This window comes from Solea senegalensis, linkage group LG1 (genome assembly GCF_019176455.1).
Source record: "Solea senegalensis isolate Sse05_10M linkage group LG1, IFAPA_SoseM_1, whole genome shotgun sequence".
NCBI lineage: Eukaryota > Metazoa > Chordata > Actinopteri > Pleuronectiformes > Soleidae > Solea > Solea senegalensis.
The window spans coordinates 23855356-23876064 of record NC_058021.1 but is presented as its reverse complement, the minus strand read 5'-3'; the positions used below and the strand labels follow the sequence as shown (position 1 = coordinate 23876064).

General features: G+C 40.1%; 1 protein-coding gene across 1 annotated transcript in view; it reads right to left on the bottom strand.

Moving 5' to 3' along the window:
• ctnnd2a (catenin (cadherin-associated protein), delta 2a) overlaps nt 1–20709 on the bottom strand; it is a 151373-nt gene that overhangs the window by 52576 nt on the left and 78088 nt on the right. The window contains exons 12-13 of the mRNA XM_044035173.1: nt 13638–13770; nt 6272–6485 (exon numbers count right to left, since the gene is read on the bottom strand). Of these exons, the coding sequence (XP_043891108.1) occupies nt 6272–6485; nt 13638–13770 (347 nt within the window). The remainder of the gene's footprint in view (nt 1–6271; nt 6486–13637; nt 13771–20709) is intronic.

Here is a 20709-nt window from a genome sequence, read left to right as displayed (position 1 = left end):
GAATCAGAAAATGAAAGACAAAGGGATGATGTGTAAAGAAGAAGAATAACATTTAAGACAAGAAATCATTGCAATGCTCAGTAATGTAAAGGTTAAAGTTCTGTTCTTAAAATGATTTCCATACATCCATCCCTCGCGGGTTGCAACCTTTTCACAATTAAATAAGACAAATATATTTAAGGGACATTAAATGATCTATTCAGAGAGTTAGTACAAAACTTAAAGAGGAAACGAAAGAACAAGAAACAAAGTTGAAATGTGAAAAAGAAGAGGACAGCATGTGCATGTGTGCTTGAGAGGTCAAGAAAAGGGGGCGATCATTTTGCAATGACCTTGTATGCTATTTGGCAGCAGAGTGCTCACACTGAGTGTGTGTGAGTGAGAACATGGCAACATTTGCCTCTACTTTCACTAATCAGCCTCTTATGATATTCTTCAGTATTCTCCTTTCCCTCTCAATCTCTCCTCTTGTGGGCTCAAGGTAAAAGCTCAAACATGCACAAATGCACTTATTGGACAAAACCCCTTAGTTCTACATCGCAGTGCTTTTAGAAATGTACTTCTTTCCCTGTTTCTCTTAATTTCTGCCTTTCTTGTTGCGTTGGTCTGTTCCTCCACTGGTGAGTGTTGTCAGTCTGTGATTGCAATCATGTTAAAACGGTGTTGCTGCTAATGAGGCAACAACAATTTGTCTGCAGGGTTGCAAAAAACACATACACACACAACACTAACTAGAGATGCAGGAGGACAGGAGAGTATAATGTTAATTTTCTTTGCTAAAAAAAGACTTGAGAGAAAGACGGAGTAGACAAAGGACCACAGAAGAGACCTCTGAAGCAGAGATAACGTGTCTTGCAATGGCCAAATTCAAGGCTGATTCGATCACCCACCTACTCCAGAAACATACATAACTTCAGTGTCCTCATGGGTATAATAACAGGTGACCAGCAGACAGTGACAGTGTCTGTCTGTGTATGATTTTTTTCCGTTGTCTTCATCTCTTCCTCTCCCTTCTCGGTTGACGGGCAGTTTCTTAGGAGCAGTGTGGTTTGGAGAATATGGGAGATGATTGCATGAATTCATGAATAAATGAGAGACGGACTTGTAAGAGGAGAGTGAGAACGGTTAGGCCTCAAGTGGCGATGTTTTATTAAACAGCCTTCATCTGAGCGGTGCAATGTAAATTAGTCAGCCACAAGGTCAAAACCTGATGATGAGTAAGTCTAAATATGACAAATGACATGGCCAATATGTATACTAAATTCTGTGAATAAGAAATCACAAAGGAAATACCAAATTGGATGATATCACAGGTGACTGCAGGTTAACAGTTGCTGAACCAACCTCAGGGCCATACCATTGCAGTGGGTTTGTGGGAAAAAAAAAAACATTTGTCAGCAGTAGGTAAAGTCATGTACTGTTCCTGTACTGAGAGGGTTTTCATTTCCACCAGGGCTTCCCACAGTGAAAATGCTGCAGTGAAATTTCTGCAGGACACTAACAATTTTATAGCATAGTAGCAGCAAAATCCCGGAGAAGGTACAGTATCTTGTTTGCCCACAGGAATCTAAGCATATCTGTGACAATGTTATGAACTTTGACTTAAATTAAATTGGCTTTGGCAAATACTGTCACAATAGTGAGGGCACAGAGATTCCAACATCCATAGGGAGCAGTGACTCATGCCTTGAAGTAAGAGAAAGATAGGTCATGAATCTTCGAAAGCAGGAGGCTGTCTTATTTCACTCTTGTTGGTTTGGAGCTAACAACCGAAACCTCATGACCTCAGAGATGTGGAAAGGCCGTGTACACATTAGAAGTCAACCGTTGGTTTCATTTTGGCCGAGGCGAGAATGCCGGAGCCCGCAGCCGTGCTGGGCTTGGAGGTGCATTCAATGAACCTTGTGAACTTCATTACCTAAACAAAGATGGCGCTGCTCCCACTTTGTGGTAACAGATGCACGACTAAACAGGCACTCACTGGGTCACTGGCCTTTTAAAACCCACTGCCACCACTTTAACGTTCTCTTTTTGTTTGTTTTATAACGTCTCTTTTCTCACACTCTACTATGTAAAAATCATGTGGATGGAAAAACAGTCACTACATTAGCCACAGTTTCCCTCCAGGTCTCAAAAAGTCAACCTCCATCAGCTGTTTAACAACTATACTTGTATTTTCACCACATGTCTTCCCTCAGCACTCAGCAACCATTTCAGAGCAGGCGGCAGTGGCAGCAGCAGCAAGAGCCGGGCTATGCCACAGTCCACTGCCTCAAGGTGAAGCCACGAGAAAGGATAGCATCTTCTCTCAACAGCCAAAGACTCAGCATCGACTGGACTTTGAATGACAGCCCCGGAAGCTTTGACTTCTTCCAATCCACCTCATTCTGGGTGCCAGGAAGCCAATAAAGCTTGACTAAATTTAAACTTGTGAACTGACAGGGAAATAAATTGTTCAGGGGCGTTTATTCTAGTGAAGAGAGAGAAAAAAAAACATACTGTATGTGTTCAAATAAAGAATGCTAAAGTACTTGGACAACAAAGAGACAGTGATGAGGAAGGTGATCTGTTATGTCTGCAGGACAAAGCGACATTGTGTTTCTATTGATGTCATTAAGTTATGCGAATAAGCCTGATGAACACTGTTGGTCTCCAAATGATATTTGCTAGCTTTGAAATCATTTAGTCACCAATTAGTAATGAAGGTCAAGCCTCGAGTAGAATGTAATTTGGCAGATCAATATATCTTCTTGGGACACATCAGTGGAGAGGAGTTAACAAGGTTTTCTTCAGCAGTAGTTGTTGAATCTTTTTCTTTAAAGACAGTGTTATGGACTTTTCATTTCTGCCCAAGGGAATGGAACTGACACATGAACACAGAATCACCCAGCAGTACACATTTAGAGGGTCACTACAACACCACTAGGGAAGGGAATAATCTTACCCCTTCATATATCTTACCTTCAATTTTGGAGCCTGATTTATTTTGTTTAAAATTCCCTTTTGCCAACTGGGGCTTTTCTCAACAACCTAATTTTGCTGCAAGCTGGACTCTGTCAGTCTTGTAGCCAATGTGAGACCAGCTAATGATGAATAATGATCAAAATCAACTAAAAAAATGTTGTCTTGTATTTTATTTTGCAGACCTGCCCCAATTTTAAAATATGCAAATATTTTTTCTTTGCTTCATTTCCTCTCTTTAGTTTGGTGGATCGTCTGTTTGCATTTGCCACTGTAAGCGAACCAAGACACACATTTCCAGGCAGAACAGAGTTCGCTTGTTTGAGCCGCACCAGAATTCGGATGAACTTTCACACCTGTCCAAACAAAGGAGACTATCCAAGGAAACAAACTCCGGTCCGTTTAAAGCAGACCAAACACCTCTGGTGTGAAAGCGCCATTACTTTATTTTCCAAACCTTTCAACCTGAGCTGTCCCTCCAAAGTGCTCCTGTCCGTCCTTGTCACTTCCAACAAAAATCGCAGCATTTTCAGCTCTTATTTAGACAGTGCCACTGCCTCTTAGCCATAAATCATAGCTGGTCTCACAACTGTCTTGTAGACCTTCACTTTTGTTGTCATGCATCACCGTTAAAATTCAACTTTATTCTGAATGAAATATAATTAATTTACTGTAATCCTTTCCTTTCTGCTACTTATGACATAAATGGTCAACGGTCAATTGAATTATCAAAAAATTACACAACAGTAATGCTTAACTCATTTTCCACGAGGCAAATGAGGATACACTTTAATATGCCGTTGTACTGACATAAAAGCAATTGAAAATTCAGTGCTAAGTACCAGAGTAAACAGACAACAACGCACAGCCATGCGTAACACTGAGTTTCTCCTCCAGCAGCAGGGGAGAGCACAACAGAGAGAAGGGGAAAATACACAAGGAGTGACGGGGGAAGAAGAGAGAGAACAGTACGTGTTTGGGTTTTAATGAAATCACGAAAACCAAACGAAAGTAAGTACCAAAAAGACTGATGCAGCAAAATTATGACTTGCGGTGCATTTAATTCTTGTTTGTTAATCTGCTTACAGACCACACACCCACACTCTAGGCTTTTAATCCGTTATTTTCTCCAGCACTGTAGTGATATATGTGAAGGTGACAGACTCTCCCCATTGGCTTATGGTGACATCATCACTGCTGATGTTTAGTTTCAACTGAAGACTCCTTTTGTAAATGTTGATTTGGAGTTGTAAACAAAATGAGTTTTCCTCAGCAGCAAGAGTCTGTTTTTGGGTTTAGATCGTTTAGATTTCCTGTCATGAGCCAATTAATCAGACAGACACCTCCATTTGCCATTTATTCTTACTCCGCTCACGTCCTGCCTTACATTGGTATTTGAATATCTAGAGTAACAAAAAGTTTCCCCTGAAAGTACCAGCTTGCTTCTTTCCATCTTTCCTTTTTCAGCTCAACAGCTCTCTGACTTCTCCGTCCACCCGCAGGTCTCTCCATTTATCTACTCCCCTTTTCAAGCTGTTTTTTCTCTACTTTTCTTCAGCCTGAAATATTTTGTTGTCAGTAACAATAAAAAAAAAAATCAGGAAAATGTAACATTTCCTGCTTCTTTTATTTATTAATTTTAAGAAACAAAACTGTTGTGGGTCTTCATTGTCCTGATCCCTCAGATTTCCTTCTCCTATGAGAATGCACCTAAAGATGGGGTGTTCAGAAGTGTGTATTTGCTTGGATTGTGTCCTGCTGAGGAACAAAGAAATCAAAGGTCAAACTGAACATGAGGGGGCTCCACTGACTTTATCTTGGTATTCCACACAGTGCTGCATGTAATGTGGGGCGGAATATGTGTGTCCATTAGAATCTATGTCTGCGCATGTATGGATGAACGAGTGTGCTTGCACTTTATCTTGGGAAATGTCCGATCCTCTTGTACGAGCTCGCTCACGTCTTTTCTTATCTGACGACTCACCCGGTGTAACAAAGAAGGCTTTTGTGCGAGCAAAGCGTGAGAAACAATGGCGATACAAGTGCAGATACACGCAGTCCAGCTCGGTGTGATGCAGGATACTGACTGGACCACATAGAAAACACAGATAAAAGAAGAGAGAAGCAAAGTGAGAAGAGAAAAGAGATTGATATGAAAACACAAGCACAGGACAAAAGAGGAGCAGAGAGGTAGAGAGAAAAGGATTAGTGCTCTCATGTTCTGTCATGGGAGTCATACTGCACTTTCTTAACCTGCCAAGGAGAAGCTCTCCTTGGAGCATCTCCTCGACTGCAACCATCCAGGCTCCCACTTATCACAGTTCACACACTTCATATTCAATTCCAATTTTAGACTGCCTGCTGCTTATGTGCGAGACACTGATTATTAGCTGGCGAATTTCATGTGCATATGTGTCAGAATTCTGTGCCCCATCACGCACTCACAGCCCATGCACACACAGCGGTTCGTCATTATTACCCGTCCTGAGGCTGTAGAACCAGTGTAAGAAAATAACTCGCTCTCCATCGAGATAACATGCTGCACAAGATTGAGATTTGTGAGCATCTCTGTGTTTGTGTGAGACAGGAAATGCATAAGAGCTCAAGTTAGTGTCAGGGGTAGAACATTACATTCCTCGTGGAAAGCCTAAAGGATCACCACAGTATGAACAACTGCACGAGTGTGGTTGTGCATAATATGTGTCCCCTGGCTAAGATTCGGTGCCAACACCCGCAAAAACTGACCAGCACGCCAGTTAGAACTAGAATAAAAAGGTGAACATGTACAAACACAATACACAAATCCAATTGAAAAACTTCCAGCTGTCTCACAATCAAATATGTGAAAAATAATTGAAAAGAGGGGGCACATAACAAAACACGTTTAAAGAAAAATTCTTTCTGCATTCTTCCCAGAAGACATGCCTTTCAGTCCTCGTCTGTTATTAGTTAGTGAAAAATCATTCAAGTGGAAACTTAAATTGTTTTGCAGCTGAAAGAAATGAACAGCCTTGGTCACTGCAGGGTGAAAGGCAACCTATTTGTTGTTGTTAAATGTATGAATTCTCAAAAAAGAAGAAGAACTCAGATAAAACAACTACCAGCACTGCCATGACCAAATGAAAGCAAAAACACAGTATGTATGAGTAATTATGATAAGCTATGAGAGGTCTTCAATCTTTTAAATTAACTCAGATTCAAGCCAATATGAGAATCACAAACATGCAACACATGAGTGTGTATTAAGGCGGAATGATCTGCTGCTATCATCATGAAAATTGTGGGCAGGTGAAGTTCTCAGAAACAGTACCTGTGACCAGCTCTCTGACTTCCACGTCTCCGGTCTTTCTCAGTAGGCGGACCAAGGCAGGAATTCCCCCGCAGTTCTTCAGAGCGACTTTATTCTCATCGTTGGCCTTGCCGTACACCAAGTTCCTCAACGCACCGCAAGCACTGCGGTGGACTTCGCTCATCCTGTGGTCCAGTAAGTCAACCAGCAGCTGAATGCCTCCCTGTCTACGTATCTGGACATAAACAACAACAACAACAAAATGCAATTATAGTTTCACTTTAAATAAATGATTCACAGTCAATTTCAAACGTTCAATTATTATCAGGGATCCCAAACACAAATAAGCCAGTCTTCACACGCAGAAAAACGATTGTGGAAAACAGCTGCTTTATTTGTCAATGCCACTTGTTAGTTTGTGAGTATCGTCTGTCCTCTGTGAACGCGTGTGGTAAAAGGTATCTAGGAGTCCTGCCAATCACATTAATAGCCTGATGTGTGTTAATTAAACATACTATGATGCAGTTAATGACTGTGCTTTGCAAAATGACACTTAATTACACCGATGAGGAGGGGAAAAAAGAGCAGTAATAACAGCTCTGCTTATAATCAAAGAAAAAATATACTGGTTTTCTTGTGCATGTCATCAATCATAATGTGTCTGCTCAAAATGTCTTCATGGACCTACAGTATATTCATGCTTTGTGTTTCTCTGATTCCTGGTTTCTCAAGTGATCATTCATATACAAATATACACCATCACCAGACTGGTCCATTATTACTGGCTTCTGCATGCTGCAGGCAGAACTAATGGGGTGTGTTTATATGATGATATGATAGATAAAACAAGATGTAACTATAGAAACCAGCATTGTTTATTTGTGCATTATTACTTTATTTATTTCTATTGTTTTATCCCTTTTATCCACATTTATGCACTAAAAAATGAATAATTAATGCACCAAGTGATTTGGCAACCGTTTTAAGTCCAGTTTTTGACCAGTGTATAATAATCAACATCATATGTAAATGCTGGATGGATATTTCTTTTTTTGTTAAATGGCAGAATTTTGATGGAAAAATACCTATTGTAACCCAACCTACGATCAATAAAGTTGAGAGGTTTCAGATAGCACAGGCTGGAAACTTAGAAGTCCGTTCCCAGACGCTGAAATCACCAACCACACATCAGAATAGTTCAGCAAGTCACACGAGAATGAAACGTGACGGAAATTGAGAGGCATTTCAGTTTGACAGGCTTGAAATCTTACGTATTAAACCACAGAAATACACTCTATAGTACTGTGTTACAAATATACAGCAGGCTTCTAACCCTGAAACCTTAAAATGGTGGATGGAGGTTGGTGTAAGGCTGAACGGCATCAACCTCCTTTTTTCTTCTTCTTTTACATATATTTTTCATCATAATTTTCTTCTATTTAGGCTTGTTTTAGACTTGTCTCTCTGCACTTTTCTGTTGTTGTATTTGCGCACCAACACAAAAGAAGTACCGACCACTGGAAAGTTAAGAATATATCCTGATAATGTGAGACAACAAGGCAGGCAAGTATGGAAACTAAGTTGTGATCACAATAATACAACTGTTGTTGCTCCCTCACCCCTTTAGCATTAAACCTATTGTCGCCCCCCACACTTTTCCACATATCACCTCCTCTCTAGGCTGGTGTTTTTTTGAAACCCTCACAGGTTGTGTCTCCGCTGCAGGGAACTTCATCAGCCTTAGGGGGCCAAAGAGCTTAAGGCAGCGCATGTTTAGTCCACTCGACAGGGGTGTAGTACTAATCACCAGAAACAAGCTGCTGTGATTACCAGGAGACCAGAGGGAAAGGATCAACTAGTGTGTGTGTGTGTGTGTGTGTGTGCACCAAAGTGAGAAAGCCTTTCTTTCATGCTTCAATTTCTATTTATTCTCTGGTGGACTGCAACAGACAGAGTCACTCAACCAGATAACTTGAAAAACACATTTTCCACAGTTAACGGTGTAATCAAGCTTCTTGAAAGTCCTTTTTTATTTATTACTGTATGTACTCATTCAGACCTGGGACATTAAGTAGCAGGAAATCATTTGGTAAAGCTTCAAACTAATCCTTTTTAATGAATCAAGGTATTACTGTAAATTAGTCCTTATCCTTTTAGTGTTAATAAGGTGCTTTGTTATTATTGCAGGTCATACAGGACTTTATAAGATTGATAAAGGTTTTTATTTTTGTAATAGCATCACAAATAATGTATTGATTTTATTTTACAGTATCATAACTTTGTTCCTCACCTCAAATTATCAAGGTCTTATAATGTCACAATAACTGTGTTTATGATGCCATGATTCGAAATTATGAACACAAATTAACACATGATGAAGTCAATAAACATTTATTGTTATTTATAAGGGCTTTACTACCTATTAAATGGTGACACAAGGACCCTATTATAATGTTTTGCCAAGACTTCCGAGTGTTAGATATGGGCCTGGAGTTGAGCGAGAGAGAGAGAGAGAGGGTGAAAGAAGTGATTGAAGGGCAGTGAGAGGGTGAAGGTGTTTGATGACAACGCAGGTTTATCAAGCAAAATGACTTTGCTTATCTGTTCAATTAAAATGGATTAGAGGGATGCAGTAGCTGGTAAAGCAACCTTGCTCTATTGGCCACACATGGTTGCTGTCTCTCTTATGTGCTCCAGACCTCATCTCCGCTTTCTCTCCTCCCTCTACTCCTCATCCTCCTTTGCCGATCCCTCTTTACTCTGATGTCACAGTTAATCTGTTATTCTAAAAAAAACAAACAAAAAAAACATAGTGCTTTTACACTTGGATTGCCTCTGAGCTACCTACAAGGCTTGCCAATACCCCTGCGCCGATCCTTCTATTCCATGTAAAGAAGATTAGGAGCGCATATTGATTTGTCTTTGTCTCCAGCTGTTCTGTGACAGCCACGGTTATTGGTAACCCATAGCGACAGTATTGCTGTGGTAACACTTAGCGTTAAAGACAGCTAGGATTGTGAGAAGCAGAGGTGCTGTCGGCGTAAGAGCAGCATACGCGGGTGCCACGCCTTACAAGCGTGTCTGCATGAGTAACCACATAATGGAAGGACAACACTAGTTGGGAAGATGCTGCAGATAGTAAAGTGCTCATGTGTGAGTGAGAAGACACCTTTCAAGCACGGCAGTACTATGGCAGGCATGCAGTAGTTCACATCCTTCCCATCCCTTATTATTATTCTTTATGGGGAAAATGTATTCATGCCGTAGGCTAATATTTCCCTCTGGAATATTATTAACTGGGCTAAATGTGGAATTGACCTATGGCTACCAAATATTTCTTTCTGAGGCAGAGACAGCTCATTTTGTAGAAGTATAAAGAGGAAGATTCACAGCTGGTGAGAATCCACCATGACAAAATACACTAGAGGCTCTAATCTGTTGTTTGAAGAGTAGGTCAACGGAGGAAAACACAAACCTCTATTGTTCACAGTAGGGGATATGGAACATGCTTAATAATCCCAATGTGTGAGTGTGCATATGTTATTGAGTGAGTTTCCCCACACATTTGACATGATTATACGATATATGAAGAGTGTTTTTTAACACAATTTTTAACACTAGATGGAAAAGTGATGCTATATCTAATTGGGTAATCCCTTACTCGTCGTAACTCAACCTTGGGTCCTACAGATGTGCAGCATAGAAAAGGGAACTTCATAAAATGAAAAAGTCACAAAGATGTCGCAAAGACGTGTATGCCATTACAGTATTTGCCATAATTTGCGGTTTCTTTTTCATCTCCCATGCTGATATCTGTTGAAAAGACTTCACCACAACAGTGAGAAGATTATATGTTAATTATGAACACACAATAATATGATCCAGTCTTCAGTACCCACAACAGCTTCGTATTTACACAGTCTGTTTAATAAAAAAGGCCTGCAGTGAAAAAAAACAAAAAAAAAACAAAACAAAAAAAACCCAACATCAACAACAAAAAACATAGAAAAGGCAATTTCTGAAGAAATGGCAGTGGGATTGCTGCCTTCTGTCTGAGCTGAAGCCAATCTGGCATGCTGCAGTGAATTGATATGAATGAGAAGTTGAAATGATGAATTCAACTTTTTAATTGAATGTCTGAATGTTTAGAAAGAAGCAAAAAATTAGTGCAAAATGAGGGATTGAAAGTCAGGAATATATTTAAAATCTGAATGCATCCATTGGGTATTGGCAGTAGCGCTAATGGCAAAAATGAAAGGCGGCTGTATGGAGAGGACAATGGCAGAGGACTGTCTTAAGTCTCCCTTTAAGAGCACCGCGATGGCAGGTCCGTTAAAAATACACAGAGGGCAACACTTTTCCCACTGACATACTTTCCGAAAAGTCCTTGTAAATCAAGGACTGTAGTTCGTGTTGCTGAGATGTCTTCAATGTGAGTGTCTCAAGGTTTGGATCAAAGACCCTGAAATAGGTTTTGTGAATGTAGAATCAAAGAGAAATGGCAATTTTGAAATTTGTGTGGGGGAAAGGTCAGTTGAAATTGTTGAAATTGCACTCTATGGAGAAGCTGGATGGTTCTCCTCTCACTCAGAGAGTCACAGTTCAAACTGTGTAAGTCACTGTGCTGTGCCAGTCACATCGCATGAAACTAGACAGATTTGTCTACGTTCTGGTAGAATTGTATTAAGAGTGAAATTTGTGAATTCGAGAGCAAGTTGAAAAAAAAATTTTTTTGCCACGTGATGCCATCGACTTTAAATTAAAAAATTTAGGAGGAACATTCCATTTCAACTGCAACGGTAAAAAAAAAATATGTGACGGTCATGAAAGAGCTGAATTGAGGGATGAAAGGTTGAGTGAAGCTTCTACTTTGGAGTACATGAAACCAGTAAGTACAAAGTATTTTGAGTGCTTCTCAAATGCATTTCAATTAATTTGAATGAGAAATTGTCCTTGAAAAATTTGACTAATAAAGGTATGATATATTCCAAAATTCTGAATGGACTGAATAAGGTCCTAATTGAGCTGAAGTCTACGTTTACGTATGTGGAACTATAAGGCAGTGAAAATCTGTTTTGAATCCATTTTAATAGTGATAAGATTTGGAATATGAGTGTTTAAGAAACGACATATAGTGGGAGTTGAGTGCTATCAGATTTAAGAGTAAGAAGCATTCAGAAAAACGTGAAATGATGAAGCGAGGAAGAGGAGTGACACATATGGAGCAGGCTCCTCTCGGGACATTTCCCTTTCACTGGTCTGTCGGATAAATGGATATTGACAAGGCTGCAAACCCAAATGCATTACTGATGTGATCGATCTGGAGTCTGACGTGGTTGTCTGTGTGATAGCCGACCTAAAAGTGAACATATGAGCAGTGCCGTATCTGAGGTCATGTGTTCAGCCAACGTCTGTATCGCTAATGCTTCTCCATGTGTGTCACCTTATCTAAGACAGCAGAAGATGGCGTGGGCCACACCGTTTCCCAGTGGGCTGAGGAACTTTGGGTGTGACGGAGTGATGGTATAAAAAGCAGGGATGTGGACCTCTTGCATCAGAACTCATCATTATGGAGTAAAGACTGAAAACAGGACTTTTCAGAGGTGTGACGCTGTAATGACAAAAGAAAACCTTCAGCAGGCTTTATCAGCTTTTCGCTCACAAGTTACTGCACCTGCTCCTACACACTGCCTTTAAAACCTTAAAATATTGAGTTAAGAATCAATTTTTCTTCAATTAAAAACCCCACATTCCTCACAGTTTTAGTTTCACCATATCTAGTTTCAAAACAAAAATCTTTCCCCGAATTAATATCCTGCAGCTGGCTTGGTGATAATCTGTCAAATTTGTTTTTCATCAAAATCTATTTAAGAAACACGGCTGAGGGCACGTTTGTGTGCGTCTCGTCGCAGAGGGCAGAATTTCGTCATTGCACGAACATGTGGCCGTGTGTCCATGTAGATATATGCATGTTTTTCTTTGATGTGATGTGAAGCGTCACTTTTGGCTGGTTGATATCTCCTCCTGATTTAATTTGTGTAAATAGTGTTTAGCAATGCCCAGGGCCCTGAGCGAGACAATCAAACAGACTGATGAATGCACGCCAGAGCATCTACTGTCAATACACAGTTGCTATTTTCTCTGTTGTCGGACACTTCCATTCATGCAGTAATTACATCCATTATAAAAGACATGCACACTTAGGGTTCTTTCAAAGCTGTGTGGATGAGGGAGTGGGATGAAGTGGGATGTTTTTGTCTGCGAGAGTGAAGCGTTTTGTGTATTTGTGTGAGTGGGTGAGTAAGTTTGTCTTGTGAATGAAAATTAGCCGTATGTTGGTTTTTTTTTCACATGTTTAATTGCTTTCTTTAGAAGTCAGCTGACGTAAATAACTTTTTTCCATTACTTAAATACCAAGCTATTAGAATTACATCCATACGTGTGCACAATAAATGTGCTGAGTGTTTGTCTGCATTTATGTGTAACAATGTGGCAGCAGTTATAAATCAGCTTGCATAGAAAGCTATTGAAGCGCTCAACTGAAATAGAATAAAAAATATTATTTGTCTGGTTATTGAGGGTAATATAAGAGGTGAGGGGAAGAAAGGAGTATTAATATATAAAATAAAAACTTCATAAACTGTAATAAAACCAGACAAGACAAAAAAAAATGCACATGGGAAGTAATACAATAAAATAAAAAGTATTAATAGAAACAAGTGACAAACATTTTCAAAAGGTTTCAAGTTTCAAGACAACTCGTGGGTATAAACGGCAATCAAAGCCTTTTTGTTTGTCTGGGGTTTAGAGAGTCGCTGCGTCCACGTGTGCCATTGTTGGAGACCGCCGTTAGACTTGTTAAATGGTTTATCGGAGAATTCCAAGAGGCTTTCGGGAGACAATCGCATGACTTTATCACTAATTGAACTTTATTACCAAATGCAACAGTCGACGCTCACAGAATGAGTCTGTGGCAATAATGTACACTGCTGCAGTCGCAGCGTAGGCTAATGTATCCCACCAGAATGAACATTTTTACATAATAACATGAAAGATCATCAACTTTGTTTTTGTGATGGTGCTTCATTGTAGCGCTGCGGGCATCTCTCTCTCTCTCTGTCCCCCCTCTCAATCTCCCTGGAAACCCAGGAGTGTTCATGGACGATAAATTCTTTTACAGTCCCCAGCAGGCAGCTAGAACCCGTCATAACATCCATAGAGTTTACACATCCTACAATTGGCATGTTCTCAGCAGGCAAACGGGCCTTGACTTAATGCCTGCCCTCTCTGTGTACCCGTCACCTGGTCATGGCTGTGTATGAGCATGTACTGCATGCGTGTTCACTGTGGCATCACAACACACACACACACACACATAGACACAAACCTCAGCTTTAATCTTGTTGTCTCCAAAGCAGAGATGCTGTAGGTAGGCTGCTGCATTGGATTGCACTGATGGGAACTGATGCTGTAACATCTGGATCACCTCTGGCAGCTCCGGATCTCTCCACCCAAATTCCCTGTAGAGAGAGACGCACGAGAGACAGTTATTCCTCTGCCACGTCCCATAGGAAAAAAAAACCCCAGGAGATCACCTTGAAGTAGTCCAACAAAAATCGCAAAGTACAAATATGTGAACATCCGCTTACATGATTACAAAGTACAAACAAAGACAGACAGATGACTGACAGGATAAAAACAGGAGAGATTTAAATGACAGCTACTTTGTTGTGTTTGCAACCAAATAGTTTCTTCTTCTGAAAGTAAGCTTTTCCAACAAAATTGATGCAAACGACACAGTGAATGTTCACTTTGAATATAATCCTTGTACATTCTTAAGGAATGGGGTAAAAGTCCATATCCTTTAAAAATAGAGTGAAGAAGAATGCAGTGATGCTAAAATAACAAAATAAAAACATAATCGTGCATTCACAGAAGAGTGCAACTGTAGTTATGTGAGTGTGACAACGCCGTGTCTCACTTACAGAGTCTCAGAGGAGATGCAGAGGAAATCACACTATTTTCTCAGTCGTTTGACTGGCATGTGATTTTAATGCAAAAGGTAAATTGTCCTTAGAGACAAATGCTCAGAAACAAAGAGGGGGGGACTTATTTCTGAGTTAGACAGTGAGACACAAAGTAAACAAGTTATTTTAGAACAAACACAAAATAACTCAAGTCCACAGACAGTTCTGTTTCAGCTCAGTAATGGGGCTTAAAAGTTGAAGAAGAATTGCACCTCACAGCATCATAACTGCTTGTCTGCCGTTTGTTGTTTAAGTGGTGTGTTATGTTCTATTAGGGGTTTACGCTATTTCGAGCACAGAGAACAAAGTGAAATAAATGTTTTGTCCCTTGGTAACACCTGTGAAATGGCCTCCTTTATTGTATTATCGCCTGTTAATAATTGTTTTTCTACCTTCCCCCAGATGAGGACATTATGAGTGTGTGAGAAAGTGTGGGTGACTAAGCGTGTGTGTGCTTGGCACATGAGTGTTTGTCTCCTGTGTAGTGTAATATTTTTTTCCAATAACCACGCTGTAAAGTGATCATCCGTTACGTTCTCTCTTCCTTTAAGTGATTTCAGAAAACTCTGTCAGCTCTCAACGTGAAAAGAAAGCGCTGTCTCTCATTGACTGTGGTATTGTTAGATTGATTTTTTTATTTCTGCTAGAGCGCTCACTGCTCCATACCCAAAATGCTACTTTAATTCCTATAGAGCCTTCTTTGCTTGATGGAAGCTAAGTACAGGCACAACTGGCCTGTCCATCTTTGTATGTACGTTTTTTGCAGCAGAAAATAAAGCCCCGACACGACACTCTCATCTCTGTCACATCTCGCAAACGTGGCCCATGAAACATCTGTGAAAAAGTCATGCATTCACAGGGAGTCAACATGGCCCTTAAAGATAAAGCAAAGGCTTCTCTTTATCTGCTAAATGATAAGTGTTCATTCAGCCAGTAAGCAGGTCGAGAGGAGAGAAGGAAAGAGGGAGGGATTCCCTGGGCATTTAAGCGATTTAAGAGGAGAGACCCTCAAACAACACACAGATAACATCGGGGCAGTTTGTTTGTTTCTGAGTGTCTGTGTGTGTGTGTGTGTGTGTGTGTGGCAAGATTAAGATAGGATCATGATGTGTTTGTGAGTGTGTCTGTCTGTGTCTGTGTGTGCACACAGGTTTATCCGAACCTTGGGGCTTGAGACCCAATTGCAATTTTAACCATTTCTATAAAAATAAGAGGGAAAAAACTGAGCATAATGATTGATAATTAGCATGGCTAACTGTAACACCTACTTTAAAAGGGAAGTGCTGATGGATCTGTTTGAATTAGAATTATTCTAGCCTTTTTTGAATTTAGTCATAGACGTTTGAACACATGGAGTCCTCTATTCTAATGTACGACTGTATGTACTGTATTAGATTATGTGCAGGTGCACTCGTGTGTGTGTGTGTGTACATGAGTGTAATCTATCCCCTATGGCCACCCAGCTTCTCCCAGTGTTGTTAATAGAAAGTAGAGTGATCTGCTGATAAGATAAGCATCATGGCTCACCATTAATTAAAACCCCCTGGTAGAGCGAGAGAAGGAGGGAGAGAGAATGACAATTAGGACGGACAGCTGAGGAAATAACCAGAGCATTTGATGGAAAACGCTAGTTTCCTTCAAGAGAAAGCTGATAGGAGATGTAAAAACAAAATAACAAGGTTAAAAAAGGGGAGAAACAGCCCTCAGATGAGATGCCAGTCATGTCAACACACATACTAATGAGCGCTACAGGCCTGGCAGACGCACTGCCAGGCGACAAGCCAACACTGTGAAACAGTGGGATTCAAACAGAGAGAACTACAGCTTGAGGAAGGTAAAACTGATCAAAGGGGCAGTGCCAAAAAAACGGCAGGCTTCCCACTAAATACCCACACATGGCTTTGTGACCCTTGGGGTCTGATCTTCAGGTACACCGCAATCTCAGGGTAAATATCCATCTTGGACTAATCAAACCCGCCCGTTTCTGTCTAACAAGACACAGGAACGTGTGCCAAGAATTAGTCTGTGGATGAGCTGCAGCACCTGCCATGGCTGAACATCACACATCTCCAGTGGCAGCTTCTGTTACAGTTTTTTTTTTTGTTTTTTTGCTTTGTGGATAGTGCTCGAATCTTCTGCAGGTCCTTTCTCCTTTCTAACTTTCTCCTCCTAACTGTCACTGCAGGGGCAACCACTCATGCTGTTGGAGGTCAACACAAAAGATCTAACTCTCAACAGTAGCCAAATGGTAGGTTATTGTTGCTCTTCCTTTAAGCTCTAGTGAGATATAAGATTGTGGACATTTGTAGCCCAGTTTTAGTCCGATTCAAATCGCCATACCCCTACTGGGTTGCCACCTTGTTTGAGGCGTGATGATGTGGTCACAGTGGGAGAAGAGTCAGGCATACTGAGAATAAAGGCAGGTGGCTCAGGAGTTGGTAGAGGAGGATGTGGTGGTAGAAATAGGACAAAGGAAAAGAACGCTGTGTGATGGTTAGGCTTTGATGCAGACACACATGTATGGAAGGAAGGGAGTACAACAACACAAAGAAATGTAAGATTTCTTCTTTAATTTCACAAGACTTCCCATCTCCATCTTTCTTCATGTCCATGTCCCATGAGACATGAGAACTTTTATCTGGAACCCCAACATGATCTTTGAAATGATGATGAAAGATGTGTGTACACTGAGAAAGTTGGAAAACAAAGCCTTTATAATCTGAAAATACAAATTATATATAGACAAACAAACACAGCGACTGTATGTTGTTTTCCACACAGATGATTTGTGATGAGACTGTTCTGAATAAAAAAATAATAGTTCCTGTAGAGCAGGGGTGTCAAACATACGGCCCGCGGGCCAGAACCGGCCCGCCAGAGGGTCCAATCTGGCCCACAGGATGAATTTGTTAAAATTTCACACTACGATTACAATCTAAACGTAATGTCAAATGTAATATTTTTCACTTCCAGATATCTGTGACTAAATGTTTGTGCCTTTATAGATCCAGTATGATGTGCAAATAGTAAATTTAAACTAAACTTAAAGTAAACTTATATTTCTCAAGAAATGTCATGTTTTGTTAAAATAGAGGAGAAAAAAACAAAGGAGTTCTTGTTGGTCACTATTGTTACTGGTCCGGCCCACTTGAGATGAAATTGTGCTGTATGTGGCCCCTTAACAAAAATGTTGAGTTTGACAGCCCTGCTATAGAGGGAGGTTGAACACAAAGAAAGAGAAAGACATTAATGAGACAGCAATGCCTTTCCCCTCACTGTGTGCTCATTTACTGTCATGCTCCCTGTGTGAATTGGTGAATTATGTAATTGAGAAAGTGATAAATTATGGCTAAACATAAAACAAATAAAAAACAAATGTAGGCGACTGTGCTCATAAGGAGTCTAACAGTATGGATGATAAGTGCCCGTGGATATTCATATGATGAATTACTGCACACCTGCTTGGACATAAATTACTTTATTGTTATATAAAGTAAGTAAAACACACACTATGCGACTGACCAACTCGGCAGCTGGATGACATCAGTAAAGAGACCATGCCTCAAGTGGAGAACTGTATTGGCTGATCTTTGGTGTCAGGTGTGATAAAGATTTAGGTTATGGATTGTGTTGATATTGTTTGAAAAAGTAGCAGCTGGTCTTTATTTTTGAAGGAAAAAGTATAGTGAAAGTGACATTCGAGCTACTTAAATATACCCATGCATTATCACCGCACGAAGAGCAGAAGGGGAAAATAAAACACACTTGATATGTTTTGCTGGTAATTTTAGCCTCAACAGGCCTTCAAATCTTTAACTGATCAAAATAGATTTTTGAATAAATGTGAGGGAAACTAACATGGGCTTTTTATTTTAAATCTCCGAGGGTACAATTAAAACTTAAAACACTCTTAAGTAATTTTCTGATGTGTTCCGATTCACAGTAAAATAAGAATGGTTGAGGGCAGTCCCCTTAAATTTGCAAACATGGAAGTCAAACCAATAAAACTATAGATGGACATAATTACACATCTTTTTGATTGATATGATATCACAAACTAATGCCAATAAATGCATGCATTTCATGAGAATGTTTTAAGTTCAAGTACGAGAAGATAACAACTACGTCACTATGTCAGACAAAAATACTGTAGATTAATCCTCTAGTCTTTATCTGTTTTTAGATATTAATAGACTCTTATTCGGCTGCATTACTGTAAGTGTAGCCACTGGAAACACGCTCCCTAAACTCCGTAGTAAATACTAATTCCTAGAACATTCTTATAAGTGTCAAGAATATAGCACATAAACACACTCGAGTGTGGTATTATTTTCTAATTTCCTATGTTTACATCCTCATAAACTGCATGGTTATATACACATTTCAGAGGTGTAAAAATAGCATCTCATAGTTGAATGACTGAAGTGATAGCCCCACACAGAAAGCCTGTCCAACTGACCTTAATGTGATCAGACAAGGCCTGTCATGTCTGTTAACAGATCGGAGGGCTACAAATGGACAGGCCGGTAGTGTGCATACAAAAGCAGATGCTAATTAGGACATGAACATCAATCTTGATCACTACGTTGGGATGAGAGGGGACAAAGAGAAAGAAGGGGGCGTTGTGAATTGATGACCGCAGTGACAAAGGTCCGGTACAACTGCTGCTGGTGAGCTTTGACAGGTCAGATTACTGTGGGAATATTGGCTGCTACATTAATCCACACCAACTTTTTTGTAGTCCCCTTTCTCTTCCTCTCTTTTTATTCAATGCAGTCTCTATCTTGATCTTTCATCCATCCATCCATCTTCTACAGCTTTATCCTCCACATGGGGGTTGGGGGGGTGGACCACATAGACAAACCATCCACTCTCACAGTCAATGTCCAATTTGACAAATCCCTTGATTTTTCCTTCATTTCATATTTCATTTTTATATGTTATCCTTATGGATGTTTATTTGCTTTAGTCTGCCCATGCATGGAACTGTTTGGAGGCAAAGGTGGTTACACATCTTTTCCTTTGTGCATTACGTGTGTGCGTGTGTGTGTGTGTCTGTGTTTATGTGTGAAAGCCCTCTATATGCATCCTGAGACGGAGTGCATTAATCAAGGCAAAGTCAATAAAAAGTAGGGACTTTAGCAACTCCTCCAATAAACAACAGTCAAAATAAGATGCAGCTGAAGAGGCACCAACACTGACTTTATATGCAGCGCGGGGACTCTCTAATTAAAAGTGCAACTTAATTAAGATGCTATCCAGGAACGGTGAACTCTGTTCATGGACAAATGCTTGACAGAAAGTTTAAGACTTCCTGTGACGTGCACACACACGCACACAGCCGAGGCAGCAGGACTCATCTTAAGTGCAGATACAGTAGATCACTGACAGACAAGGACAAGGATGTCAGGGGTCTTTTAAAATGTACAGTCTTAACATTTATTTGTTTCACCAGCATGTATAGATCTAGAAACTGAACGCCACATCTATTCTACAAACTAATTAGTGCTGCTTAATAACATCACGGTGGAAACATGATGTCACTTTGCATTTTGTTCCTCGATGAAACACTGAATGGAGCAGGTAGGATGTGAGGAAAATAACTGTATCCAATAAGCTCACGCTTCATTTGAACACTTTCTCTGACAAAGTATTTTGAATTGCCATGACACAAACTCAAAATATTATCCTTTGCATAAAAAAACAATATCAAAATGAACCACTGAATCATTTTTATTTCATGCATCATTGTTGCGTCTAAAACACATTAGCTGATGCAAATTTTGTTGTGTTACATGCAACATGACGGTTGCATGTAAGAATGTATCTTTTCATTTCTGCTGACAACTACTGCTCTGTCTACATAGAACACACCTTGGCTAAAGTAAACGGTTCAATGAAAGGTGGGGGATGGAAAAGGGTGACATGGTGAGGGATGCAGACACATGTACAGATAGATAAAGGTGACAGAGGACCAGAAACGAGGTGAAATAAAAGGAAATCAGCTGTACGTGAGGCAGCTGCAATAAAAATACGTCACCTCCCGTCAACATCCACCTCTTTGCTCACTATGGCTGAGCAAATGAAAGTGACTCTGGTAATAATAGATCACATCTCTCTACGGAAACAGAAAAGTAAGCTGGAAATGTAATTGCCACTGAGATTAATTCCACAAATCATAAACAGAAAAAAGAAAAGACTGAAAACAACACAGTGCAAGGAGAGGACACATGAATGGAAAGAGTAAATGCAGATTGCTGCTCTTAAGTCCAAGAGGCCACATGTGACTTTCTCTCTCTTCTTTTCCCCCTTTTGTTCAAACAAACCACCATACACGTTTTTCATTCTCTCTCTATCTGGGAGGAGTGTGGACTTTTTTTTTTCTTCTTTTTTTTTTTTTTTTACACTCAGAGCCCAGAAAGCAACCACACA